Source organism: Amblyomma mixtum, chromosome 2, assembly GCF_055824585.1.
Source record: "Amblyomma mixtum isolate Tamu chromosome 2, ASM5582458v1, whole genome shotgun sequence".
Lineage (NCBI taxonomy): Eukaryota > Metazoa > Arthropoda > Arachnida > Ixodida > Ixodidae > Amblyomma > Amblyomma mixtum.
In genome coordinates, this window is record NC_143013.1 from 218051810 (window position 1) to 218079762 (window position 27953).

General features: G+C 43.7%; 1 protein-coding gene across 1 annotated transcript; it reads right to left on the reverse strand.

Annotated features, from left to right (window-relative positions):
• Positions 1–14: 14 nt before the first annotated feature.
• On the reverse strand, positions 15–27953 carry P5CDh1 (delta-1-Pyrroline-5-carboxylate dehydrogenase 1). Its single transcript, XM_089573110.1, has 14 exons — positions 27779–27953; positions 25039–25231; positions 24152–24199; positions 22877–23032; positions 19128–19208; positions 18353–18427; positions 15923–15997; positions 14921–15108; positions 13212–13285; positions 12308–12456; positions 10345–10523; positions 8664–8852; positions 5415–5533; positions 15–2898 (listed from the first exon to the last, which is right to left on the reverse strand). Exons 1-14 carry the CDS (start codon positions 27859–27861, stop codon positions 2777–2779), a joined length of 1731 nt encoding a protein of 576 aa, XP_089429236.1. The 5' UTR covers positions 27862–27953; the 3' UTR covers positions 15–2776.

Genomic DNA, 27953 nt, shown 5'->3' on the forward strand with positions numbered 1-27953 from the left:
CATGCAGGCAATGCTGGAATAGTGTACACTTTAATGAGCACTGTTTACAAAGGCACACCATCTGGAGAGCACAGCATGCACAAATAATATCAGCATCGCAACAAAAACTGTGACAGTACCTGTCTGGTGAAGCATCATTATGGTGGTTGGGCAATCATTGGTGACAAACAATTCACGTATTTACTGCTTTGTGGCAAAGAGTTGTGAAAAGTATAGGACCCTGACTACTAGTCCTAGTGAATAGCAGCAAACGTGAACTCTATCATGATACTATATACCAAAATGATGAGCTGTTAAAAACTTTTATTAGCATTTCTGTCAACACCTCAGAGCCAATTTGCACACAGTATGTCTTTTAGCTTTAACCGGTGCTACAAGAGTTCGCCAAATTAGTGATGATGAGTGTAGAAATGAAGAGCATTTGTATAAGAGTCCCATTCTCATTGTCACAGTGCACATCAACAAAAACCAACACGCTTACATAGTCCACAGAATAGGGTATCACGGAGGAACACCAAATAACTGCCAAAACATGCACATATAGGCAAGTTAGCATTAATTTTTCCAGCATTAAAAAGGACAAAAAGCACTTAATCTTGCAGCAGAAAATGATATGCTTTAAAATTTTTTGTACCAATTGGTAAGTTGTATCACTGCAAAAAAAATTCCTCACTCTGTCATCAGATCTGCAGAACAGAACTTGGAAAACTTGGGTAAAGCTCGTCGTAACACTAGAGAAGACACAGATAAACTGTGCCCATAACATTCTAAACAAACATGAAACGAAACAAACAAGGCATGGTATGCATGACATATATGTTGCAAACCTACAACATACAGCCTTCATAAAATGTACCATACTTGAAAGGTATTCCACATTCCCGTAGATAACATAACTCTTTTCGTGCCTAACAGTGCTGCTTTTAGGCCCATAACTGCTGAACTAGATCATACACTTTGTGAGAACCTCCGTGGGTATGGTTTCTCTAAAGTTGGAGTTGAACCACCAAAGTTACTGGTTCAGAAACAGTGACCACATGGTGGGGGAAAATTCTGCACTAGGCATGTGAGTTACAGGTGAAAATTAAAAACAACAACCTATAAAGAACCACGAAAATATACCATGTACAGGGCGTCCCAAGCCAACACAAGCCATTCCATTCTGCCGAAATGCACCACTAAAACTCTTCAAGCTCTCAGCTAACAATATACGAAGCATGCTACACGTCACTGTGAGACAGATTGTGTTGTCTGAAGCATACCACAGCAGGCAAATGCTGAAGCACCTCTAATCTGAGAAGCTTCTGTAATGCATAGCTCGAAGTAGCATTGATAAGAGAACCAAGCATTGAAAGTCCTAAGATATCCTAAGATATGCAGTATTTCCTTTTTAAAAACAATGGAAGACTGAGGCCAGAAAGCGTCCATAATCAAGCCTCACATCCTTCTCGTGAGCAGCCCATCTGGACCATCGAGAACAGGCGCTATCACATACATTATATTATCATGCCATTCCAATCTGTTACTCCAAAACAGACCTCATTAAGAGCGAATTATGGTGAAAATAACAAGCCTGGGATAAAATCAGGTTTAGGCATAGCTTCATCTGAACATGACTTGCTGATAATGAGGGTTAAAGAAGTAATGAAAGAAGGAACCAAAAAAATAAAGCTTGATATAACCAAACAAGAAAACAGAATTCCCTGGGGCCCACCAGTTAGCCAACTTGCAATTCCTTTCGTCGCTCCATTCTTTTTGTCCTTTTCATCTTTTTGTCCCAGCAGGTATTTAAATTCTGCTGTACAACTGACACGCTGTGCAAGTGAAATGAATATGCTCCCTAGAAACAATACCCTGATCAACAATGCAATACATCTGTAGGAGAATAACACAAAACTGACTCTCAATTTTGGCCAACGACATCCGTTGATTGTAAAGAATCCAGTTTAAACTAGACTCTCTGGCTCCACCATAGGCCACCAAGCGAGAAAAAAAAAAAGAAAACAAACAAAACATATCAGAAATAAAGAAGGAAAGAAAGCTTTGGTCAGTAACCATTCAACAATCCAGTCAGAGAAACCTAAATTTCGTGGTTGATTTATCAACCTAAAACGTCAACCCCAGGAATAGACTATAAAGAACAAAGGCTTGGCCGTGATGAACATTTCAAGTGACTGAACATATGAGATGCACCAATGATTTTGCAATTAACTAGAACTATGTAAAGTACGCTACACATTGGAAGCTTGTACCAAATGCATGGGCTACACTAGACAGGAGAGCTTGAAATTTCCCTGCAAACTTCCTGCAAACAAGCCTCCACTTAATGCAAGCCTCTCAATGAATAAGGAGGGTAAACTGCACGCAAGAGATTCACATGAAATTCACACAAGAGTGCGAGAACTCTCGCTTAACTAGAGCCTCGCATGTTGTTCAGGAAATAAAAGTCTCAAAACAAAAAATTTGGCTCAGGGCACATTTCCATAGGCCTTTTCTTGTAATTCCCACAGGCAAAGTGAGCCTCACGCTTAGCTGGCGCATGCAGCCACATCACCTTTTCCCAAGGTAAACAATGTGTGCCTTAAATGTTGCAAGTGGACAGATTGCTCCAACAATTGGTGATGCCTGACATGAACGACGGTCTCCGCACGGTTAGCATTGAATGATGTATATAAAATCTTGTCATAAAAACACAGCGCATTCATAAGAGATATCAGGTGTGCCCATGAATGGCTCTGTCAGGACAGATACTGCGTTTCATCTGAAAAGGTAAACGTTAAGAGCTGCTAGTCATGTAGGGATACTTGATGTCAGTCAGTGGAACCTTGGTCTCTTTAATGGTCTGCGCAGAGCTGAACCTTAGCAAGTAGTGGGGACCACCGGCCTTGTCATTGGTACCTGCACGAGAAGGCGAATGAAAAACCTAAGAGAAAGAAAATACTTACAAACAAACATTCGCTTTCACACTCTATTAAAGCTGATTTTCCAAACCTCTAGGACGTACATTTTGCAGTCAGGACTACTAAGTCGAAACGGATGACAGCTAGCATGCTCACCATAATTTAAAAGTGGACAATGGTGGGGTGCTGGAGGGGGACAAACACATGCTGACAAACAACTCTGTTAAAATTCCTTAGAGGCCCAAGACAGCGACAAGTACGAAAGCACTACTTCACTAGCAATACTGAAAAAGCTGAAGGGTCTCTGAAGCCGTGACCTTTGACCCTTGACCTTTCAGGTGAAATGACTTGGATACGGTGTGTGTGGCTAGGGGAAGGTCATGATGTGGTACGAAAGTTCAAAAGAAACTGTCTTGGAGGACAATGTAAGGCAATGTCTAAGCAAGAGTCAAGCGAATTCGAAGGGCAAGTTAAGGTAATGTTTAGGCAATAGCCAAGCAGATCTGAAGGATAAGTTAAGGCAATGTTTAGGTTTGGTTTGGTTTTATGGAGTTTAACGTCCCAAAGCGACTCAGGCTATGAGAGACGCCGTAGTGGAGGGCTCCGGAAATTTCGACCCCCTGGGGTTCTTTAACGTGCACTGACATCGCACAGTACACGGGCCTCTAGAATGTCTCCTCCAAAGAAATTTCAGCCGCCGCGGCCGGGATCGAACCCGCGTCTTTCGGGTCAGCAGCCGAGCACCATAACCGCTGAGCCACCGCGGCTGCATAAGGCAATGTTTAGGCAACAGTCAAGTGAATTCAAAGGATAAGTTAGGGCAATGTCTAGGCAATAGCCAAGCAGATCTGAAGGATAAGTTAAGGCAATGTTTAGGCAACAGTCAAGTGAATTCAAAGGATAAGTTAGGGCAATGTCTAGGCAATAGCCAAGCAGATCTGAAGGATAAGTTAAGGCAATGTTTAGGCAACAGTCAAGTGAATTCAAAGGATAAGTTAGGGCAATGTCTAGGCAATAGTCAAGCAGATCTGAAGGATAAGTTAAGGCAATGTTTAGGCAACAGTCAAGTGAATTCGAAGGACAAGTGAAGGTAATGTTTAGGCAATAATCAAGCTAATTGGAAACTGAGTGTTTTTGCATGTCATACTCATTTAACATGTTAGAACTCTCATTTTTTTTTATATCCAACAAGCGTGCCACTGTGTTCAGGTTTAAGCTAAAGAAGAGAGAAAGCAGTAGGAACGAGTGTATGTAGTCCAGTTTCAAGAATGAGACATGTATGACGACTGCCCATCATTCCTGTAGCCAGATAGTATGTGGTTTCACTGTATGTGTGCTTCCCCATCTGCACCAAAACCGTCACTGGGTACATGGCAATGACAGATGGCATCCTGCGCATTCACCGGTCATCCGAATTCAGCTGTGCACTGCTTTTGAATGCTGACTGGGAAGTTGTGGGTCATTTCTTTTTCCTTTTTAATAGCAGAGTGTCTTGTCATTCTGATACCAATGTGCATTCCCCTCGATTAAGTCCACATTGTTTTTCAAGTACGCCTAAACTGCGCATTCCTCACAGAAAACAAGTTTTTGAGACCTTGTACCCGAGAAATGATAATCACTATTCCTAAGAAGTGAAACTGTTGAGAAATGCCTTTGTACCTCGTTCAAGAATTACATTCTTCAAGCTTATGGAGTTTGGGTCACATGTTTTCTCGGATAATGCGTTTTCTTTCAGGATCTTTTTTTCATGCATCCACGGGGTTTTGCGGTATTAATCTCTTTCAGAGTCTTCGCTCACACAATGCAACCCATTGACACAAATTAATCACCCACATGGCACCATGGAATGCTAGCCAGTAAGGCGCTCAAGCTCAATCTACAAGAGCTCAAGCTAACAAGCTCAAGACCCTAGAGCTCAAGCTAACAAGCTCAAGATCCTAGAGCTCAAGCTAACAAGCTCAATATCCTAGAGCTCAAGCTAATAACTGTGCACAAACATAAAAAGAAGTTGAGACCTTGTACCAAGAAATGATAATCACCATTCCTAAGAAGTGAAATTGTCAAGAAATACCTTTGCACCTAATTCAAGATTTACATTTTTCAAGCTTATGGAGTTTGGGTCACATGTTTTCTCGGATAATAAGTTTTCTTTCAGGATCTTTTTTTTTCATGCATCCACGGGGTTCTGCGGTATTAATCTCTTTCACAGTCTTCACTCACACAATGCAACCCACTGACCCAAATTAATCAGCCACATGGCACCATGGAATGCTAGCCAGTAAGGAGCTCAAACTCAGGTTACAAGAGCTCAAGCTAAAAAGCTCAAGATCCTACAGCTCAAGCTAACAACTGTGCACAAACCTAATGGTTCATGCATAACATCTTTACCATCCTTATAGGAGCAAGGGATCCTGTGAAGTGCAGCTGATAGGACTTGAGCTCAAAAGAATTCAATCTAAGCTAAGTACACTGCGATTACAGGCTAAAAGTTTCAAAGCAGCACAAAGTACTCACCAGAAATGCGTGCTCCACCAAATGGCTGTTGCCCAACAATGGCTCCGGTCGACTTGTCATTGACATAGAAGTTGCCGCCAGTCATCTTCAGGTACTCACAGGCCGACTTCAGGAAGTTCCTGCGAGTAGCGAAACAAGCACATTACAGAAATATCAAACAAATCACCAACATCCATATGAAACAGCAAATCGAGCTTCTTACCCTAAAATGACAAATTCACTATGAACGAAAATGGTGAAACCGTGAGGTTTCACTGAGCAAGTTTACTTGAAAATGGTACTGACACAATTTAAAACACCAGATTCAATTTGTTTTCATAGCATACAGGGATGACTTTCAGAATTTTCCACTCACAGGCCTTCAGAGGAATGTAATTTATTACGATTTTCAATGCTGACCAGCGAGCAGCTTCGACCTTTCTGTATACACTGAAATTGACAATGCGTGATGCATCTGAGCAGAAAATACGATTGCAACACCTCTGTCTGTCCGCCAACAAGAGGTGATTCAGAATCTTAAAAGGCTGCTTGCTAGCATGTGGAGGAGGTCTCACTTTTCCACACATTAGTGATTTTCAAGCTCATGCAATCATCAATGCAAACTGCCACTAACTGAAACTAAGGTAAAAAAGAGGTTTGAACTACTGTATTTTCTGGTGTATAAGACGCGGTTTTTTTTTCAAAAATCTTGCTGGTGCGTCCTATACAAGGGTGCGTCTTATATGCGAATTTTCCGGTTTTTTTTTGCGAGTTCAGAAATTACTCAGGTTCATGTTCAAGCTTTTTTCACCGAAAAAATATTACTACCAATAACGTGGTTGTAATACGGAGACCGCCGTGCGCAACTTTTTTAGGTGAACTTTATCATGAAATGGCGGGGTTGACCACTTCCGGGATCTTAAACACGCGGCCGTTTCGGAGGCCCCAAGCAAAGGTAATGTGAAATGCCAAAAGATGGCAACAGTCGCGCTTCTCGCCATTGTCAAGACAAGCCAAGAGAAGCCGATATTTTTTTTTTAGTCACCGTTTGCAAGTATGAAGTGCGAAGAGAATGCTTCAGACGTGTCGCCTTTTCGATAGCGCATCTAAAGATGAAGACTTTGAAGGTTTTATGTAAAAATAAATTGTTATGGACATAAAGAGAGTTCTTTCGCTTTTTTTTTTTTGTGCTAAAACGTGGGCTGGTATGGCGTGAGTGTTGCCTTTTTCGATCACTTAGCGTTGCTTAAGAACTTCTCACACGTACGGTGCATTTTGCGATGGTCGCATAAGCATGTTTAATTAAGCCTCACTAGCCTAACTGGGTAAATTGGGGTGCGTCTTATACACGGGTGCGTCTTATATACCAATTTTTTCAATGACAGCCTGCATATATGGCGGGTGCGTCTTGTACACCGGAAAATACGGTAACTGCCCATGCTGTGTTCTGGCTTTGCGAGTTCACTTTCCTTACTCTTCCTTAGAGGTCCTTAAAACAAAAACAAAGTAGCTGCACGAAGAGTTACATAAAACATGTACGAGTACCATCAAAAATGCCACATGTGGTAATACAAGTGACATTCCTGGATGCGGTTTCTAAGGAAAGACGCTAGTTGTCTGCTGAAAGAATTCAGAGTGCAGACACTTATTCTGCCCAACAGTGTCTTTACCGCAGCCGGTTTGCCTTCTTTTGACAATCTTTTTAAACAAATTCTAGTACTGAAATATTTTTGGAATAGCGCATACAGACACATAAATACGAAACCGGTACCGTTGAGACATGTTCCTCGCTATCATAAACCGAGAGTGCGCACTCACTACGGCAAAGCAACTAGAAAATATTACGTGCCAGCTATCTTCAACGAATTACCGGATGATTTATTTTCTTTAACCACCCGCAAAAAACTGCGTGTTGCTGTTCAAGCGTTAGAGAATCTTTAACATGTACTAAAATCTTATCAGTGCTTTTTCATTCTTTCCGTGCCAAAATTTTTGTGTTCTTCATGTTTACGTCTTTTAATTTTCTTTTGCCTCTGATGGAGCTCTGATGTAGCGCGAAGATTGCCGCGGCTGCCGGTTGTCGCCGCACAAGCCCACTTGTGGCTTCGGCGCTTCCGTTTCTTTGTATGTTCAGATTATGCTGAATAAAGATTATTATTATTATTATTAAATGCACAGTTTGCTTCGCCAATATCATGACTGGCTCATGACGCAATGCACTGGACCATGATTTTGGTAGCACCCTGTGATGTCACTGCAGGGGCCTCCCCACCAGCATTTCCGATGGCCTCATCATGCAATACCTTCTGGCCACATACTCAGCATCTAGTACAGTGTTGCATACGTGATCTTTCTCTCTTTCTTCTACCCTGGAACCCAACCACACCTACTTCCATCGACAGTGCCCACAGTTTTCAAATAAACTGATCTCACCTTAAACACCTTAAAGGAACTTATTAACTGTAAACAAGCACATTCGTTTTTCAAAAATGGTACCAAAATAGTCATTTGCTACCTGTGCTCCGATCTGTCGGAGAACCGAAAAAATTCTTTAGAAGAGCCCTACTCACCTTAAACTGGACATACAGTGCCAGAAAACACACAAGCTGGACTCGTCGTGAGCCAGCAATGACCGTAGGCTAATGCAAGCCTGGCTCGTCCAAACCCACTAGGGGGTTAAGAAATAAGTTTGTGGGTTTCCAGAAATTAAAAACCAACGTTCTTGTTTATATGCTTGCTGTGAACAAATTACATTTATATACCTTGAGAGTTTTGTTGCTCTCTTGTTCATAAATTAAGAGTTGCAATTTATAAACAGTACAATAATAGTATAATTTATTAACAGTATAACAAGACTAAGAGAGGAACATTAAAGACTGAGGAATTCCTTTCGTCACAATATAATTATGAAAAAAAAAAAAAAATTGACGATGGTTTGGTTTGGTTTATTGGGGTTTAACGTCCCAAAGCGACTGAGGCTATGAGAGACGCCGTAGTGGAGGGCTCCGGAAATTTCGACCGCCTGGGGTTCTTTAACGTGCACTGACATCGCGCAGCACACGGGCCTCTAGAATTTTGCCTTATCGAAATTCAGCCGCCGCGGCCGGGATCGAACCTGCGTCTTTCAGGTCAGCAGCCGAGCGCCGTAACCACTGAGCCACCGCGGCGGGTAAAATTTGACGAATCAAGGAAATCAAGTTCGTGTACGCCTTTTTCTTTCTGTGTCCTCATTCTGTGCGCTGTTTCCTCTCTCGGTTGGGCTGCACTTACTCGTCCCTGGCGAAGACGGATGCGGTGAGGCCGAAGGGGGCTGTGCTGCGTGCCAGCTCGAGGCTCCTGTCCACCTCGTTGTCTGGGTAGACGTACACCGTGAAGACCGGCCCAAAGATCTCCTCCTTCATGATCCTGTCCTGGGGGTCCGAGGTCTCCAGGATGGTCGGCTGCACAAAGTAGCCCCGGCTGCAAGAGGAGGAGAAGAACAGGAAAGGCGCTCAACGTGTGAAGCCACACTGTGGACAAGGATGTGAGGCAGAATTTCCAGACTCACTGTCTCTCAATCTAAAGAAGAAGGGATTCCTCACGGGTAAAGGAAATGTTTTTAATATGATTGTTGCTCCAAAATGCACAAGACATACCTAGGGAGTAAAGAGTCAGTGAAAGAATGAGGGAATGTCGGGAGTGTTTTTATTTCCTAACAATTTTTTGTCAAATGCTACTCAGAGGAGGGAAGCTGTACAATAATTTTGATAGAAGACTATCTTTTAGAGAATAAAAGAAACAAATCCAGCACATGGCACAAAATGCATTCAAAAGTAGAAGTGGAGGAAACTGCCACCACAACTAAGTTGGTAGAGTCCTGCATAGAGCATGCAGATAGTGGTGACTTCAGATATCACGGTGATATGTGGCTGTCCTTTTTTTTTTCTGTTTACTGTACAGAATAATTAAGAGCATTGATTCATGCAAATCAAAACATCTGCTGCCACATTACCACTGTAACAAACAATAATAAGCTGAGCATTATGAAAATGATGGAGGGACAATAATAGGCAATGAAAGGAAAGCACAAAACAAACAACTCCTGTTTACGTTATTTCAGTGGTCAGCAAGCAGCCTCCAGCAAATCTGCACCACATAACCATACCATTCATAACTGTACAACATTAACAAGTTGACACAGAGATGATGCATATTCAACATCCGTGCAACTGAGGGGCCACTCATGGCCCTTACAGAAAAGTGTCTTACAAATAAAGACCTAAAGACCAGACTGCTTTGGAACCGCTTATTGATCGTCCCATTTCCAACCACTACCACATCCTTACAACACACACACATCGCCTGAGTGGAGCAAGCTTGTCATAAACGCCTGCTGGTGAGGGAATTATGAAGTGAGTGTCATCAAAACTTTCCGCGTCAACTGCACCTCATGGATATGTACAGTGCCTTGCACCCATCCCATACCCGGCAAGTGTTTTGTTGTTCAGATTTTGTAGATAACTGTCCATCAACAATGCCCATGTCTCCTACTATGTCCTCCTATGTCTTTTTGTATGTTTGTGGGTTTGTTGCTATGCACAATTGCTGTTATTCGCTGATCATGTTTATCCTTCACAATGTGCCTTTACTTGTAACACACACACACACACACACACACACACTAACTAAACTATGCGTAGTAAGAGCTACAATGTTTGTAGATGTAGTGGTACAAATGTTATTACCGACACCTCACTGTTTTACCACGCAATGGGTCAAGCGAATTAAAGCTCACTTTTTGTCTCGAGTCCCTCATTCCTTACTGAACGGGAAATTAACTTCGAATTTGCAGGAAAAACAAAGACAACAAAAAGAAGCTGGTCTGAAAGATCACCACAGCCAGATGCAAGCATGGCATGCACTTCAGCGGGTTGGTTAGCATCGCCTAGCCAGACACAGACAGGCTGCTCACCTGTCATCGGAACCACCGCCGGCGAGCACCTTGAGGTTGGAGCTGTTCTTGGCATGCTGCAGGTAGCCGGTGATCTTGTTGAAGGCCGCCTTGTCAATCACAGCCGAGGTGAAGGTGTCAAACTCGAGCGGGGAGCCCAGCTTCAGCTCCTTCTGAGCCTCCACCAGCTGCTCTTTGAGCTGCACAGCCACATTTCCTTCTGTCAGTTTTATCAAACAACCATATTCAGCACACATTCATCTACACCGAAACAGTGGGCCTCTAAGTGAAAGATCACATTCAGTACACACAAGGAATAATACAGAGTTCCAAATATAAATGGTTTATGGGGATTTCGGGTCTCAAAGCAACTCAGGCTATGAGGGACGCCGTAGTGAAGGGCTCCGGAAATTTCCACCACCTGGGGTTCTTTAACGTGCACTGACATGTCGCACAGTATGCGGGCCTCTAGAATTTTGCCTCCATCAAAATTCCTCCAGCATGGCCGGGATCGAACCCGCGTCTTTTGGGTCAGCAGCCGAGCACCATAACCACTGAGCAACTGTGGCGGTTAGTTCCAAATAAATGAGACAGGTTTAAAAGGACAACTAGTTGCAATTACATCCATAACGGAGCATTTTACTGCTAATGAAAGATGTCTGGCTAGGCTCCAATGTCCTTTCAAAATGCTGGTAATATGGACAGGCCACAACAGGATCAACACTACATAAAAGCAAGTGGCATCTGTGAACAAGGTGTTATTATAGACCACAGGTGAGCTAACCAAAACTAACAAAGCTTCCCTGTATTGGATAGGCTATTCTGCATGAGACTGTATTAAGGCCTTTAAGGGGGGACACTGGTCTTGAAAAAAAAATTTTTATTGATGAAGTCACAGTTACAAAATCTTCAGGGAATATGTATTTTTGTGTTCTGATTCTAAATATGTCATTTAATTTCATGTAAAACAATTCCTTCAGCACTTATGCACTTTTTATGCTAATATTTTGCGGAGAGTTTTGAAGAAAATTTGCTGCGGGAAACTGGCTGAAATGTATGCCATTGGGTTCTCTTGACACCAAGGAATACAATAAGGGTGAAATTGTCTTCCTGCCTATCATAGAACTTAAGTTAGAGTTTTGAAGTTGTCGCTTCAGAAATGAGAAGGAAAGTGTGTATTGCTGTGTGTGAAGTGGCAGCTTCAGTACCCTATTAGTCAAGTTCCATGATAGGCAGGATGATAATTTCACCCTTATTGTATTCCTTGGTCTCAAGAGAAGCCAATGGCATGCATTTCAGCGAGTTTCCCGCAGCAACTTTTCTTCAAAACTCTCCGCAAAATACTTGCATAAAAAGTGCATAAGTGCTCAAGGAATTGTTTTACATGAAATTAAGTGACATATCTAGAATCAGCGCACAAAAATGCATGTGCCCTGAAAATTTCATAACTATGACTAAATTAATAAAATTTTCTTTTCAAGACCAGTGTCCCCCCTTAATGCCTCAACCTTGTGGGCTGTCAGCAGAAGCATGTCAGCAGGGGTGTCATGCTTTTGATGGGTGTCCACCGAGATATGTGAGCCAGTTATTTCCTTTCCTAGAATACAATTCCCTCTTTCTTCTTTCACTCCCACTTCCTGTCCAGTGCTGTCCAGGTGTCCACCGAGATGACAGAGTTCAGTGGACTCCCTGGCAGCTACAACTCGCTGTGGCATCCCACTCCTAAAGGCGAAGCTTAATTAGCAGTTAATTAGTGTTTAGTAATTAATCAGTAATTAGCCATTACTCAGACATTTGTCATTACTTAATAATTAGTCATAAATTATGCGTGACGTCATCTAGTGGCACAGAGGCAGTCGAAGTGGTGTGGAAAATGCTTTCGCCTCTACGTACTTTAGACAGTCAAAGTGTCCCCTGAATTTTTTTTGTGAGCTCGGAAGCGTATTCTGCTGCAATGTGGGCCCATGCCAGTGAGTGTACTTGCCTTGGACCACAGGCTGTTGGGAACGTAGACCCTCTCCACGGCCGAGCACTTCTGACCGCTGTACTCAAAGCCAGACCGCGTTGTTTGTGCCACCACAGTGGGGAGGTCAGCCGAGGGGTGCACAAAGTGGAAGTTCTTGCCACCACACTCTGTCCAAGGGAAAAAGAAACGGAAAGGCTCATCATCTGCACAAACTACAACAGCTTCGTCAGATTATCAATCAAAAGTTGTTGGCTTCCAAAAAGTAATAACAAAGAAGGACGAAACTTGGACACTTCTGAGTGACAATGAGTTTATGATTAAGCAACGAAGTAGGATGAAAAACTGCATGAGCAGAGCGGTGAACATGAGAGGTTTACATGAAGGAATTAGCGAAAAGTAACCAGGAAGAAAGAAATAACCACACATATACGTAAATGCTCCAGGTAAAGAATGTTGTACACCATACCATCTGAAGAGTAACTTCACAGTATATACCAGTAACTAGGGTATAATTCAGCTGCTTTTACCACAGAAGGGGCCTCTACCTATATGTGGAGTGATCAGTTTGATAGTCCACCAATTATTTATTCATGCCCTTATCCCAAAAGTTGATACAGTGGGATAGTTAACAATACATAACTCAGCTTCAAGCCCAAACACACCACATACAAGAAAAAAAAATAACCCATGATACTGCTCAAATAAGAAGCACACCCCTTTGTTATTAATTATACTAATCTGAATAATTCAGAAGTTCTTCGATTTTTTGACTCAAAACAAGAAACTTAGTCTTAGGCATACGTACACAGATCTGACTTCTTTGGATTAGTCCTCATGACTAACAACGCTACTCGCCAAAGCCTGCATTCTATTTGAGATGAGAACAAGCACTGCAAAATCTGGCATGCAGGCAAGAGCTCACCTCCTACTAGCCTTGGAAAGTTTGTGTAGATGTCCAGGTTCTGAGAGACCTGTTTCCATATTGTCCGGAATGTCCTGCAAGACATCAATGTCACAAAGCTGTTGATTAACCAATTTTCCAGAAATGCACAAAAAAAAAAAAGAACAAGCAAGACGAAGCAGCTGCCAGCCCAACTCTTGAAAACTCTTGTAAAACCTCGCACGGTAACAACAAAGGGTGGGTTTGCCAGGTAAGAGAGCCCTGAGCATGCTGTCAATTGATGTAAATGGTACACTCTCCAACAGCCACTCAGCCTCGCTGCTAAGAAGGTGCATTGTTATGTGTTCACATGCATCTGTGTCTAAGCGCGGTGTTCATAGCTACAAAAGCTTTAAAGCTGCAGCCCATTACAAATCAGCAGTCTACAAGTAAATCTGAAGTAGCCCAGTTCCCAGTGCTCAAGCTAGCCTGGCAGAGTAGAGTATTAAAGGTCATGATAAATAAATTTCTTGAAGACTGCATTTCTTCATTGAAAGCAAATCAGGACTACCGCCCCTTTCATTCCGTTGTCACATTGCAAGTCTCACCCTATACCACAAATTATTTCATTCTTCACCCACATCTTTTTGGTGTAAATAAAAAAGAATGAATGAATGAATGAATGAATGAATGAATGAATGAATGAATGAATGAATGAATGAATGAATGAATGAATGAATGAACCGGCCACCATCGCACACTGCCGCCTTTTCTGCTTCATTTTTCTTTCGAGCAGCAACGGACTGGAACGGCCTACCCCGTGGTATTGTCAACATCACTTCATCCTCTACTTTTCAAGAACATGTAGCTGATCACCTTCAGTGCTAAATAATATTCGCTGTTTTGTTTGCTCATTGCATTAAAATCCCATCACTTATGTAATACCCCTGACAAAAGGGGGCCTTAAAGGAAAATAAACTGAACTGAACTGCTGCCGCACATCGGCTATCTGATGATGCCTTCCGTTTGAAGTCTTTCAAGGGAACTTTCTCACGAGACAGTGCAGGAATTCGAACACCATGAATTTTGTGAGAAAAGCAGCCATGCAGTGTAACAACTCCTACCTAGAGCAGGCTGTACATGAAAATGAATGGCCCTATATGCAGCTTAAAGGGAAGCTGAAATGGTTTTTTGAGAATTCGAGGTTATTCAAGGATTCGAGTCTATCAAGCTTCTAGATAAAGCATACAAAGTATTTTTGCACCAGCATTTAAAATGGTGACATAATCGTCGATTAAAACCGCGATGGTGCTCAGGCTTCTCCTCACTACGTTAGAGGGGTGCGAGGAAACTCGGCAGTGACGTCATTATTGCCGAAATTTCAGATGTCCGCTGCTTAAGCCTGCATGCTGCTGTGCGTCGTCAGAGGGCGCCAAACAATGCATCGTGAGCTTCACCTTCGAATGTGTCGGTTTTCTTAAATGGAATAACCGTTTCTTCGCTGGAAACGTAGTGGAAACGTGACGTCATTTTCGGGACCTCTGCCCGTCGCTGTGCGGTTCTGAGAAGCTGAACGCCGAAGAAGACTTTATTCGGTGATTACGCCACCACTTCAAATGCTAGAGCAAAATAATTTCACAGGCTTTACCTGCATATTTTGCACATTCGGCAACCTTAAAAGCATCGAATTCTAAAACCGTTTCAGTTGCCCTTTAAGCGGATGGGCCCACACAGTTAGGGAGAGTGCTCACGCGACACTGCCAGTGAAGTTGACGCAGGCCAGGTGGGGTGATGCGGAGGTGACGTCCCCAAAGAGGCGCCCCTCGGAGGGAAGGAAGTTGATGATGCCGGGAGGGAAGCCGGCCTCCTCAAAGATCTTGAAGATGAGGTAGTTGGACAGGACGGCCGTGTCCGAGGGCTTCCACAGCACCACGTTGCCCTGAAGTTGGAAAGAAAAGAGAGAAAAAAAAGCAAGGAAGCAAAGTGGTATAGAAAGGAGTACACTCCACAAGGCAGTGACTGACTGGCATTTAGTCTGCTAGCTCAATTTTATGTCGTCCTGAAACTCTACCTGTCCTGAAAATGTTTAAAAGTGCAAGAACATGTGTTTGAAAATGTTAGAACGTGTCCAGAAAAAAAAAACCCGCAAAAGATCATACGATCTACAGCAAGCATACTACCTAATTTGGTGCAAAATAATAGCTGGCATTGAGAGATGCTAGCTATTCTAGTTTCTAGTGCAGGTATCAAATGTGCAGCCTTTGTCAAAAGCAGAGAGCCATATAGGGTTTGCTTCTCAGCCAAGCAGTGGGTCTCTTGAGCACGCTGGACACCCTGACTCTAGGATGGGTGAGGGTGAGAGTTCCTCTCAGCTTCGAAAGAGGTGATATGCTGGCGATATGTAAAGAGCTAAACAGCTGCTAAACTTGCACAGAATGTGCAGCGTCAACCATCATGGGTAGAAATACGCAAAGCAAAATCACACTTGCAAACTGCAGAAAGTATATTGGCTTTGAAACTACAAGTGACACACTTTGTGCACTCTGCTCTTTTAGGTCACCTTGCTGTTATTGCCGCCATCATCATCATCATTACTACAGCTACATTAGTATTACCAGAGTGACCAGATCTGCCCCCATTCTTGAACCGTGCAACTGAGCCGCAATGGCGACAACAAAAGGAAAAGGCGAAATACACTCCAAAATTGCAAGATTGAACACCAACCAAAGAATGAAATGAGAATGTGCACTTACCATTAACGTTGGTGCTGATGCCAGGTTGCCCCCAATGGCTGAGAAGTTGAAAGGAGAAATAGCTGTTGTAAATCCCTGCAAACAAGCAGCACAGCACAGCACTGTTCAACTGGGGTCCTCCTCACGTCAAAAAAAGTGCACTGGTGGAAAAACTTCTACCCACACCTCACAGCAAGACTGTTGTACTCCCACAGCCCTGGATAATGTGCAATGCTCCTACACGGTACACTCTTAGCAAAGGCTCCAACCTGTGGCTTCCCACAACACAGGATTTTAATTTTAATAGCATGAGGTAGGATCTAGATGGGAAATGTGGCCCCCTTTCCTCTGACAGGCTGATCAAGTTCGTAGTTTGCCTCAAAAGAGCAATTTCTTAACCTGTGTAACAAACAAAGAGCTCCCGCTCATTAAGCGGAAAATTATTATGAAAATGGCACGGACTTAAGATGCAAAAATGACCAGGCCAGACAACTATTGTGTAAAGAAAGTCATGCTGAAAAGGCCAAACAAATGGCACTCAGAGAGCACATGTACAGAGATGCTCATGGTTCTTCACAGCAACGCTTATGCACGCAGCAGAACCTCAAAGTGGGTACTGCAACAGGCCTCGTGTCAGTGGTCAATGGTGCCAGTGTTTTCTACCGGGACACCTCCCAAGACGTTTACGGTGCCATGCGTCTCTTTACACTACTCCACTCAAACATGGAAAATATGAGGTAGCGGTAAACCAGCCACTGATAGCCCCTATTACATGGCAAGATTTATGTTTAAAAACAGCACTCAGAGGTACCCTATGCACTATTCTTCACTCAAGTTAATACCACATCTAAATGAGAGAAAATTATTTTGCGCTAAGAGTTGCTTTCTACCTTACCAGTTTAAAGTTTGGTTTATGGGTTTATGAGGTTTTAACGTCCCAAAGTGACTCAGGCTATAAGGGACACCGTAGTGGAGGAATCCGGAATAATTTCGACCACCTGGGGATCTTTAACGTACACTGACATCGCACAGCACACGGGCGTTTAAAAATGTGACACATTTGCACTTGCCAGCTGGAAGGATTAAAATTGCGACACACATTTGCACTGAAGATGGAAGGATTTCATAGGTAACTATGCTTGCTGCTTTCCTATAGTACAAACATAAAAGACAGCAACCAACGCTGGCGCACAGAAAAGCTTAGGAAAATTGCAAACCTAAAGTGAACTGTGAAATCGAAAACAAACTAAGACATGTTTCCAGCAGATGATGACCTCATGACCTCTGCATGTCATATGAGTGTTCCTAAAACTGATCTGACAATAGGCACTGGCTTACAATTGAATTTTCGAGGGTTACGAGCTAATATCAAAGTGGCCCAGCTTTGAATTAAAACACCAGTCCTGGTTTTTCTAACTGAATTCCGTAGAAAACTTGGATTCCTTGGAGTGCTCTTTGGTTTTTCCCAAGCATCCAAGTTTATGCAATGCCTTGAAACCTACTACTCCTTTTCCCCGCTTTGTTTTGGGACTGATTATACTGTAATTTCTTAGAGCAGGCTGTTTCAGCACACAGCCAGTCAACATTATATGAATCTGGATTTTTTAAGGCAAAAGCCCTTAAGTGCTCATACTCCCGGCCATAACTCTGTCCATCCATCGGTTATATCTGAAGTAAAAGTCGTAACCAGTCATTACTAGTCACAAGTCATGACTAACTAGCCATAACCAGTTAATGGTTAACTGGTTAATGGCTAGCTAGCCATGGCTAACCAGTCATGACTGGTTAGTCATTAACCAGTCAGACTGGTTAGTCATGACTAGTTAGTAACCAGTCATGACTGGTTAGTCATCAACTAATTAGTCATGGCTAAGTAGTCATCAACTAGTCATGAACTAATTAGTCATTACTAGCCAATCCAAGTCGCCCCACAGCCGTCTCGTGTGTGCCTGTGGCCGTCGTCTCGTTGGTGGCAAGGCTTCCGTCTTGCGCACGTTAGATCGTCAGTGTCCCCTGAATTATTGATAGGCCATGCAACTGCATGTATGAAAGGCAGGAAAGAACGGAAGAGAAGACAAGCGGGGTTCCCCTGCACCTTCTCAAACCCACTAGGGTTTCTCAAGGCTAAAGAGATTGAAGACCCCTCCACTAGCTAGCATTATTTGTGACTGTGAAAACACCATGTTACAATGTTACACCATGTTACAATGGATGAGCCATGTGGCATGTGATTAAAATTCACAGCTTGATGTGGATATGTTGTACCCTCCATGGCACCTGCTTAGGACATCAGATCCAACTTAGACCACAGGCTGTCACTGCATGATGAGCCAAGATGTGGAAGATGATGGCATCACGAGCTGAACTAGCCCCACTGGCCCATTCAGCAGCTCATGCAACTGCAAAACTCCTATATTTCTCATACAAAAGCAAACATGAATGTCTTCTCACCTCGAGGCCGCGCTGCCGGTAGTGATTCTCTGTGACTTTGGGGTCAGTAGAGATGGGCTTGTACTTTGTTAACTCCTACAGTGGACAGAACAATAAAAAAAAAGCAAGAAATGAGGCAATCAGACAAGTTGCCTACGTACACAGAAGAAAAAAATGCGTCCCTCATATTTTAGCAAAATTTTAGATATGCATATACCCGAAAAAGTATTTTTTCATTTTGAGGTCCCCTAGTACTCCATCTACACATTGCTTGCTGCTTCAAAGCAGACATACTGCCTTGCTCTAAATAACAGGCGACTGTTAGCAGCGTCCCCACCACAAAAATGCATGGCACAGTCATGAGCGAATTCAGAGCTCAAAGAGAGGCATATGAAGGAAAGGTGAATTGAAGCAGCATTAAAACAGCTGCAGCAGTCAGGCTGAAGCGTCGCCCGATATGGTTTGGTCTATGGGGGTTTAACGTTCCAAAGCAACTCAGGCTATGAGAGACGCCATAGTGAAGGGCTCCGGAAATTTCGACCATCTGGGGTTCATTAACATGCACTGACATTGCACAGTACATGGGCCTCTGGAATTTCGCCTCCATCAAAATTCAACCACCCCGACCGGGATCGAACCCACGTCTTTCGGGCCAGCAGCCGAGCGCCGTAACCACTGAGCCATTGCGGCAGCTGCATCGCCCTATATGATGATGAATTCAAGATGGACGGTATTCATATTTATGTATCGCACTCTAATACATGCCGCACATCTCTTCCGGGGTTGGCAGACTCACCTTGGCAAAAAAGGCGTTGAACCTCAGGAAATCGGCCAGCTCTGCTGCAGAGTCAATCTCTGCCTGGAAGACGGTCTTACCCTAATAAACAAAGATACGCACAGAAAGGAATGAGATGAAGCACAAACCTACTCCAAAAAGCCATACCTAAGATACCCCCCTATGTGCCTAACAAAGTTAACCACATTAAAGAGATACTGAACCAAACTTTTGGAGCTGCTCTTTTGCATGTAAACAAGAGCTTGACTGCTAAAATTGATAAATATGACAAGCATTTTAGCGAAAAAGGCGGATAACACGCTTTTTTTCGCGATTTATTGCAGCATCGCTGCACCTGGTGGCCGCCTGTGGAAGCTGCGACTAGACGTCATAACACCCGCGCGCCCAGCGTTCCCGGAGAAGCACGATTGCCATCGCTACTCGCGGCTTTTCCATGTCTGTCGCCTGCTCACGGCGTACACAGATATGTCAAAATGTTAATCGATGCTGTCTACATACCATAACCGTATGGACGCTTACGTCCGCTAAATGCAGCTACTTTTTCCGGACCTTGTGCCATTTCTAGCATTCTCGCTTTTAAAACAGAAGCGCGACGATGTTCAGACTAGTGGCGCCATCTGGTGGTTAGGAGGGGAAGCATTGTTGTCAACAAACCGACACCCCTCTTAGCCTAAAGGGGGCAGAATCGTCACTCTAAATAAAAAATAAAGCAAATTTCTTACTCGTAAGTTTTCTTATGTGCAACAGGAGATGAAGCGAAAGACTGGTGGCCCATTTATGGCCAGTGAACGCGCTGAAGAAGCCAGTAACAACGACGCAACCAGTCCGAAGCGAGGTTTCATGCATCGAAGGGTGCCGCCATATTTGTCGCCGCGAGAGGGTGCCATGACGTCACGCTTTCCACCTCGTGCCGACCGGGAGGGCTTGGCACGCACTCATGAAACATCGAAAATAAAACCATCCGCTGAAAAATGTGCGCAGTCACGACTACATTTCGGTGTAATCACATCCCGAGAATCTATATTCAGCCTTTTTGTTCAACTTTCAGATTTTGCTTCAGTATCCCTTTAAGATGTGATGTCTGAATGTATCCCATCAAAAGAAGGGTTTCCTTTCTTCCACAAGACACATGTACAAAATGTCACAAAATTTAGAAATCTGCACTTGCGTCATAGATATTGGACATTTCATGTTCATCCAGATTTGGGTCAGGTGGCAGAGATGATAGCACATCATGGACACCACCAGCTACTCATTCAAACCAAGCCAACCACACAACAGATAATTGCAGCAAGCAGTACTTCAACCAGACCAAAAGGGCCTTAAATGCACCGACAGTGTATTTCAGCAGCAGAAAGTCCTCAAAGAGAGACGTACTAAATTCAAACGAACCTTCATGTAGAGTGATTCATGCAAACTACCCATCACAGCTGCATAGTGACTGATCACCCTCCAGTCACTCATTTTTCTCCAACATGCCCCTGTGCCATGAGCTTTGGTGGTGTAGGTGTTAGGTGACGGCCAACAAGGCCACCACAGTGTCTGCAGTATTACCATTCTGTAAATGGTGGCCCGTTCAGTCACCACACTACTGCACAAAGCCGCCATTTTGACTGACACTCGCTGTCCCTTACTAGTTCTCGGAGCACTCATGTACAACAACAAAAAAAAAAAATTATTTTACCCGCTTAGCATAATGACAGTAGGCCTGAAGCATAAAATGCTAGCTAAAGAAATAAAGATTTTGTGCAAATGCCAATGTGTGAGGCAGGCACAAGCATGCCACACATTTATTCACTCAGAGTTATGAGCTCAATAAGCGCGAAATTAGTGTGGGCATTTTAGAGTAGCAGACCAATTTTTTCAGGCTTGAAGGGGATATGAAAGAAGTCAGCATAGTCAAGCAGTATAAAAAACAAGCCCTCTAATGACTATGTAATGTTATGAACAGTAAGCTGGAGCCCTCCGAAAAACTGAGTTCCAAATTTCCAGCATCTGTAAAATTGGCTCGCAGCTACACCGACTGCAGTTGGCAATTTAAAGCAAAGAAAGTGACATTTTGTCATGAGTTTGAGGGACAACACTAGCGTCCAACTCAGTGGAGTGAAAAACAAAGCACACTGAGCACTGCACCTCAAGCCTGGAAGTTGGGCAGCATTTTCTCAGCTCCACAGAGTTTGACCAGTCTAGGGAAGCCCTCAGTACCAGCACAATGCTGTAAATTATTGACGTGCACACTGCTCATGAGACTCCGCACCAATTGCTAAGCATGAGCAACCTCTGCAGCAGGGATCCCCGACTTCAGGGGTCAGTCTACTCACTGAGATGAGTGTATAAATAATGGCATATTCTGGTAGTTGGCACCCTATAACATCAATAACGAGAGATCTGCTCCCGGTTTAGGCAGGAATTTATATCTTATTTCGGCGTTAAAAGTCGCGTAAAAATGCATGGTGGCGACCCCAAACATTCATTTTGTTGCTGCAGGTGGTATTCTTTTTTTTGTAGACGCATAAGTGAATATACTACATACCGCTTGTATGCCCCAATGTCAGAGAAACGTACGTTTTGTTCTAGTAAACTGTAAAAGGCGTACCACTCGCTTTTTCTGTAAATCACATGAATATTTATAGTTATATGTACGCTAAACGCAGGCATATTCCCACTTTTAGTTCAGCGTATGCTGGCAGAGACGCAAAAATAAACTCAACCTATAGTGGCGCCATCTGGTTGTCAGGAAGGGAACCATTGCTGTAAACAAACAGACTCTCCACTTAAGCCTAGAAGCGGCACAAGCGTCACTCTAATTATTAAAATAAAGCAAATTTATCACTTATACGTTTTCTTATAGGCGAGATGAGATGAAGCGAAAGACCAGCGTCCCATTTATGGCCAGTGAACGCACTGGAAAAGGCAGCAACAACAAGAATTCAGTCCGACGCGAGAGGTCCAGCTTCGACGGGCGCCGCCATGTTTGTCGCCGCCTGGCGGAAATCCAGATGGTTGCCAGATGAGACTACCACCTCATACAGATGTGTTCCCACATCAATAAATTCTATTTTAAAATGTTCTACCGCACTTCTTGGCACCACACCTGGCTAAACGGTAATTTGAGTAATGAGCTATCGGTTGCCGCAAAGAAAATACGGTCGATAAAATTCAGTAGATTGACTCTTTAAGGGGCAAGGTCCTTCTCATGCCAGCAGTGTTGTGCTTGCCAGCACAACTACACCCAGACACATGCCCACAGACCTGCTTCTAGATAGAGAGAGTGATTTAATGACAGGAAAGGAAAGGTGAATGTCTCAAGTTCATTCACCCCTAACTCAGACTCGAATGACAGTAGCGTGAAGGAGCACGCGATAATTCTTCACAGCACAACAGCTAGGAAATGAGTTGGGCATAGTGACTCCCCAACAAGACTAAGACTACGGGGGTAGCTAACCAACTACTGATAGGCTGGTGACATGACTGCATTCGTCTGCGTCTTTATCTGCTAGCACTTTCATCTGCATTAAACTTGGTGCAGTAATGAACCTAGCACCAGAATTCTTACCGATGTCGACAGATGCAACCTACATTTACTTTCACACAGAAATTGAGCCTTTGCTACCTGTAAACTGCTGTCAAATCCCAAGTGACACATGCTAATAAGGAATTTCATCTCAGTTCCATGCAAAAAAAAAAAACAAAGCATGTTACGGTTTCAAAAGACCGAAATGTCCGTAATTCAACCGCACTTCCCCTACCTGCCCCAGCATGGTGGCAGCATTGAGCTTGTAGCGGTACTTGTTGCCGACCAGGTCGGCAGCACGGAGGAACAGCTTGACTTTGTCATTCAGGGGCTTGGCCTCCCACTCCTCCCGGGCCTTGAGGCTGACGTCAATTGCATCCTGGATCACCTCCTGTTCACAGGTGAAGAGCGGTGTTAATAGGAAATTAAAAAACAGCAGCGAGAGTTCGAAGCCCTGCCTAGCATGCAAGCAAGCACAAATTTCGCATCATTTGGTGGAAGCAGTAATGCTAAACATCACAAATTAAACAATAACCTAGGCCGTCAACAAGAGCCATCAAAAAACTGACTTATCACACATCAAAACTGAGCGAAAACAAAAAAGAAATAAAACTGCATCATCCACACACGTTGAATATTTGTCAACCATTAGGATTTACAATTAAGCAAACAAGGGAAGGGGAATGAGGGGCTCGTTATAAATATGACAGAAGCCAACAGCCACAGAAACCAAGGGGCACAGGGGATTTTTTTTTTCAAATTTATTTATTTAATTTGTGGTGTTGATCAATTTAGAATATTACTGAATATGTTACCGCTTAATGCTAATTGATTAGAAAAGCAGAGGAAAAAACAACCGCATGCCGCCGGTGGGATCCGAACCCACGACCTCCGAATTACGCGTCCTGTGCTCTACCTCTGAGCTACGGCGACGGCTGTCAAAATCTTCTGCTTTCGGGGGTATTTATGTTTACAAGTAACCTAACCTTGAGAGTGTTCATCAGCGCCACCCACGTTCATAAGCGGCGGACGTAGAACGTCCTGAGTTACCGCAGGTGTGACGTAGAACGTCATCGAACGGAGAGGGTGGAAGCTGCGTGAGAACCCTCTTATGCTTCCTATGGCGTCAAGGCTGCCAGAACCAAGGCCCTCGCTAAGCAATTAAGCAAACAAGGGAAGGGGAATGAGGGGCTCGTTATAAATATGACAGAAGCAGGTCACACAAGAAAATGCCTCCACTTTTAGCACCAAACACCTTGAGAAGGTAAGAGCTATGTGTTGTGTACTGCACTGGTAGCATGTGCCTTGTTATGCAGTGCTCTGAGGCACTTGTAGGGGCAGACAGAAATGTGCTAAACACAGGATCCCAGACAAAAAGGCAGAGACATGCATTACGCGTTAAACTTTACTTGTTTACAGTTATGTTCTGCTGTTTATGCTTATGAAACAACTTGCAAAACAACCAGTTCTGGTAGTGTATATTTCAAGCATTCAAAAGGAAAAGGCTCACCTTCGATGCCCAGTAGTATTTTGCGACCTTCCTTGAGTGATCAAAAGGCTGCAAGAGGAAAAGACTGATGTTGAAAATGAGATACACAGTGCGAAGTTATGTAAATAGGCATTTATTCAGTTTTACTTTCAAAATTATAGTCGCGCTACCAAAAGCACATCAGTGTAAGTAATCCAGAGACTATGGACGCCGCCAAAGCTATGAAAACCATGAATGTTTCACTCAGTTAATAAGCACCTCTCCTGAACTATGCAAGAGTTTGAGCAAACGAGCGAAATATTAAGCTCAAAAGAAATCTGAGGTGCCCTGAGGAAAAGTTTGCTCATCAGTACTCGTTAACAAGTTCAAGATGTGGCCAATAGAGTGTAGCCCTCAATGAACAAGGACATTAGGATAAAGTAAACTCAGGATGCTGTCGGAGTGCAAACTAGTACAGAAGGAGACATCCCCTTGGTACTCTATTTTACTCAGAGTAGCAATATGCATAGGCACCAATAACATGATGGCCATTGGCGTGAAAAATTCACCCAACTTGTAATGCTGTTTCTTGCTAACCCTTCTACCTTTGTTTCACCTAACTGCCTTGACAACACAAAACAAAGTGAACCTCAGGGCGCTTAGCCAGTGTTTCGACAAAAGGACGTATCATTTTATTTCTGTCAGCTAAAGGACTGAACTGAAGTACACCAGTGCCAGCTAAGCACTAAGAAACCAACACCTTCATCAATTTTGCAGAAATAAGACAGAATTTTGAAGCAAAGGGAACATAAACCTTTGAACAACACAGTTACGAACTCCTAGCAATTGGCTTTAGAAAGACAACTGAAAAGCACGAGCTCAGCAAGAGCAAGGCAAGACAGTACTAGAGGGGTAAGTGATGCACGTACGGCAGTGTGGTAGCGTGGTTCCGAGGTCCTGATCTCCTTGCCGTTGACAACAATGGGCACCTCTGTGCACGTGTCCTTGAGTTCATTGAGAGCATCCTGCAGGGCTTGCCGCTCCTTGCTTCCCGGAAGGTAGGACAGCATGGGCTCATTGGCCACCGTGAACTCATCCACATGTTGGGCGAAAGTCAGTGCCCTGCGCGCATTTATGGAATGCGTTTATTGTAAGGTAACGAAGTAATGCTAACATTGAGAAGACATCAAACATGGTTGCAACTATAAATGTTACAATGCCTAACTCTTTACTCTTCTGCCTTATCTGAACCCCTTGCCAAGCTTAAAGCAATGTGCTGCCTACGTCGATCAGAGAGAGAATCACTACCTCTCCGAGCCAATCAACCAATCTCTTCCTTCAATGCCTTGTGGTTTACACAAACGTTTCTCTCATGTATGCCATCTCACAGGCCATATCGTCACAGCAGAACAACAGGCAAAATTTTCGAGCTTAATGCTGCGAGACGCATGCACATTGCTGCATGCTTGCAGAGATTGATGCCTCTAATTCCTAACTACAATCCATCTTTGCCCCACCTCATGACAGAAGAATGCTTTTTCTTTACTCTTGTGTGATTGGTTCAAAACTTCGAAATCTTCTTGACTGTGTAGACTAATTTCATCACCTGAAGTCAACTCCTCTCACAGAGTCACGCTAAGCAGTAGCGCTCAGACACGCTACACACATATACAAAAAAAAAACTTAATCTTTAATTGTGGAGCTACGAGACGCCCTATGTCCAGGTCTTTTTTCCACTGTCTTTGTTTGCCGTGCAGTTATAATGCTTTTTTGGCGTGTTTAATCAAAGTCAGCCTCACAGCTGGGTCCAAAGGCAGAAGGCGTTTTCTCTTCCTAATTTTGTCAGCTGCTTTTCCTGACTGAGCACAGTACAGAATAAGTGGGGAGAAAAGTAGCTCATTGCAAAATTTTCATGTTGGTGGTTAGCTTTGTGTGGCAAGCGTACTCACACTATGCGTAGTGCCCGAATGGAGCGCACAAGGTTCTCCTTTGTGCCTGTCGCAGCAGTGATCCCTGTTTTCTGATGAATGAATTGTGTGGGAAGACAAATGTGCAGCCAAGGTATTGCAGTGCCCTTAGGGATCTGCATTCTATTTCATGCTGCGACAGACTCTCTATCACTGAGAATGCTTGGCGCTTGCACAGACCAGCGAGTTTTTCTATTTCACTTCTATGCATATCCCTATAACCTGGGATTTAAAATTTTGCACTCTTTGCCATCTTGCTTGTTCGGGGTGTTAATGGCTACGAGGGGTAGGCTGTTCTCGATAATGCAAATATCCGCACATCCACCAATATGGGTCAAGAAAAGGACGTTTGAAGTTTTATTGAAAAATGCAGCATCAACCCTTATCCATTCTCACTGCCGCATGCATCTGCGAGGTATGCCCATTAAAGGATTAAAAACTGAATGCCTCGCAGCATCTACAACAAAGAGAGCGTGATGCTTCGGCCTTTGACAAACTGCACTGACGCCTGAAATATCTCAAAAGCATGTGCAATGGATCTAACCAAGGTTTCACGTTACAACAGTACCAATTCCTCATAGAGGCTAAATGAACTGCATTCAAGATGCAGGGAATACTCTGCAGATGAGTCCTGTGCAAAGGTGATATAGAACCAGAGATTTCCTATCTTATCCCCCCTTTTTTTTTTGTTCAGATAACTTGCCATAACTTTGTATAGCCAGCTTCACAAGACTGCACACTGGCAGCCAGACTTCGATACATGCTCTTTCTATTTATGATTAGTTCCCCCAGAGAGTTGGTGATCGAATCTGTGGCACTGTTTGAGAATACTAGTACAGCGCCCACGGGAATTATTTCCTAGTTCAGCACTACATTAATTTCAACTAACATCAGTGATTAGCTATCAGAGTCTGAGAGTCAGTAAGTTGCAGATTACGCTCAACTAAAGAAAATGAAACTGAATCAGCAGCAACCGGCGCTTTCAAAATGCTGGTTGCGGGCAAAGAACCACGAAGTATGCCGCTAAAAGCAACTTGACATTGTGCGCGAAAAGAGCTAATACGATCACTCATTACAGAACGACTCGTCGTCTCACACAAACTAAAATGAAAACATGAGCAAAGTTACCGGCACATTCGCGCAGATGCGCGCGTACATTTACTAGAGCTCATTGCACGGCTTTCACCCACGCGCGCCTTCGCAGACAGCGGTAAATAGCAGCTCCGCTAGAGACACCAATCGCACATAATTAGTAGCGGCTAGCCGAACTACTAGCTCATACATCGTATTAAATCTCTCGGCATCGTCCGAAGAGTACGAAAGATGCGCGGCAATACACCTTACAGCTGTTCGTGCCCGGCAAATACGCTAGCGATAAGATGCAGCTGGCCTTACGCAACCCGACAAGCAGTCAAAGACGGCACTATTTTCTCTGACGATACCACGAGCAACTAAACGCGATTACGGGATTGGCGAAAGCTGTGCTCGTAGGGGCTGACCTTACAACACGTTGAGCATTCACACAAACCGAATTTTGCGCCATAATAGAGAGAAAAAAATCGGAACCAAAGCGGCCCTGCGTCCATCCGCAAGAAGCGTAATACAAAGGATTCCGCAACACACTAGCTGCGGCATGCAAAACCGTGCGCGTAGGCTTAAATGTTTCTTCAAAGACCGGCGGGTTTGCCCGATGCCACCTCACCTCGATGCGGAGACTAGTTGAAGTCGCTTGTGCACCTTCGTTAGCCGGTGAATCCGGCATCGGTGGAGAACGGTGGATGCCATATTAAAAGAAAGAGCCGAAGCGAGCCAGCGTTGAGACAGCGGAAATGTACCGACGCACGCTTGCCGCTGACTGCACGCCGAGCGAAGGCACA